Source organism: Pelophylax lessonae, assembly GCF_965119305.1.
Source record: "Pelophylax lessonae genome assembly, chromosome: 5".
Classification (NCBI taxonomy): domain Eukaryota; kingdom Metazoa; phylum Chordata; class Amphibia; order Anura; family Ranidae; genus Pelophylax; species Pelophylax lessonae.
Genome location: NC_138772.1, coordinates 388,090,054 through 388,091,886, shown reverse-complemented (window position 1 = coordinate 388,091,886; position 1,833 = coordinate 388,090,054). Strand labels below are relative to the sequence as shown.

The following is a 1,833-nucleotide window of genomic DNA, read 5'->3' as shown; positions in this document are numbered from 1 at the left end:
ATTATATGAATTAATGGTATAACTGTTGGTCCTGTTTCGTAGCCTGGACTATCACTTTCTACTTTATTCTATCCAAACAACACTTGCTGTGCATCCATCACAGTCTCTATACACAGTAAATATTTTTAACTTATTTATATCTACCTGTAACTACTAGTGTAAAGTAGGTCAAGAAACCTGATCAGATTACGTTTCACTGGGCTTACTGGTGATTAGAGATAAATGAAGACGCGATGAGACATTCCTATAGAGCTACAGGAAGTGACAGTGGCAGCTGGCTTGGCGTGTCGTTGTACTTGTGTGTTCAGCAGTTCCATGAACAAGTGTGTTGGCACTTTCAGAAAAAGAGTTCTGCTCACTCAGCCCGGGGAACAAAATGAATAGAAGACAAAAGTTCTTCTCAAGATCCATAATTTTGTCCATCCTTTATGCAAGAAAATCCTCTTCCTCTTCAGTCAACCACTTTTCTGTTTCAATAATTCATCATTACTGCGGACTTCAAAGAAAACTGGGCCTAACAAACATATAACCCTCCACAGATCGTATTTGTGGTCAACCATGGGAACTTCATTCTCAAGCCAGATGTCCAAGAACAAGAAAACTGGTGGCCATAAATTGCAAGAAGAGCAGGTGCTGCCTAGTCCATTATCCGATTCTGATCAGAAAGCAAAAAAAGAGCCTGTAAACTTTAACTTTGTTTTACAGGATGCTGCTGAGGTCCCCAGCTCCATTTGGCACATGACTAAAATTGAAAAACTCAATCTGTCTCACAACAGGTTACCTAAACTTCCTCCCGCAGTGGCCAAACTGGAACAAATAGCAGTACTCAATTTATGTAGTAACAAAATTGTTCACCTTCCCCAGGAAATCGGTCTCTTGAGAAACCTCAAAGCTCTTTTTGTCAACATGAATTATCTGTGTGAGATGCCAGAGGAACTGGGTTTATGTAGAAAGTTGGAGGTCCTCAGCCTATCACACAATTTCATATCAGAACTTCCTGCAACATACAGCAATCTATTCAAGCTAAGGAAACTAAATCTGAGCAATAACTGGATAGTGAACATTCCTTCGTGTGTCTTCCACATTAAGACTCTGGATTCTCTGCACCTGGGAGCAAACAAAATTGAAAACATTGCAGAGAGTATTAAATGTCTAGATAGCTTGAAGATTCTAATGATTGACAATAACAAGATCAGTGTGTTGCCTCGATCTATTTGTTTATTGACCTCTTTGGAACTCCTAAATTTGGATTATAACAACATACAAACACTTCCGAATGACCTGTTTTTATTAAGAAGACTAAGCCGAATTGCATGGAACCCAGTTGACAAGGGTCTTCATATTCAAAACAATCCTTTAGTGAAGCCGTTATCAGAAGTTGTAGAAGGTGGAATAGATATGCTATTCAGTTACCTTAAGGACTTAAAAACATTAAACTGAATATTAATTTTACAGGATATAAACAACTGTAACTCTTGTAACTGGCATTCAAATATAGAAATCTACCAATTATTATTCAAAGTTTCCATTTAGAATTGTTGAGTGAAAGTACCAGATGACAGACGCATTTTAGTATTGTATAGTTTTCAAAAATAATGTTATCAAATATATTTAGCATAACATTCAGATTACAGAATCTGCTATATTTATACATAAATAATTAATTATATATTTAAAAGAAAGCCTTTGAAATCCCAGTTTGTTATTATATTGCAGGAATGTACAGTATCTTTTAATTTAGAGAGGAAATGTATGCTTTTAAATAGAAAGGTGGATTTTTAAATAGTGAAGATATATTAGTCTAATAGCAGCTATCGAACTTGTAGCGTAAGT

General features: G+C 36.0%; 1 protein-coding gene across 1 annotated transcript; it reads left to right on the top strand.

Annotated features, from left to right (window-relative positions):
- The first annotated feature begins 364 nt into the window (after positions 1–364).
- Positions 365–1,480, top strand: LRRC30 (leucine rich repeat containing 30). The gene has a single exon (XM_082259664.1). It carries the CDS (start codon positions 559–561, stop codon positions 1,438–1,440), a length of 882 nt encoding a protein of 293 aa, XP_082115790.1. The 5' UTR covers positions 365–558; the 3' UTR covers positions 1,441–1,480.
- The last annotated feature ends 353 nt before the right edge of the window (positions 1,481–1,833 follow it).

Excerpts from the sequence above, each read along its gene's own strand:
- LRRC30 (XM_082259664.1), top strand. The coding sequence starts at position 559 with ATGGGAACTTCATTCTCAAGCCAGATGTCCAAGAACAAGAAAACTGGT.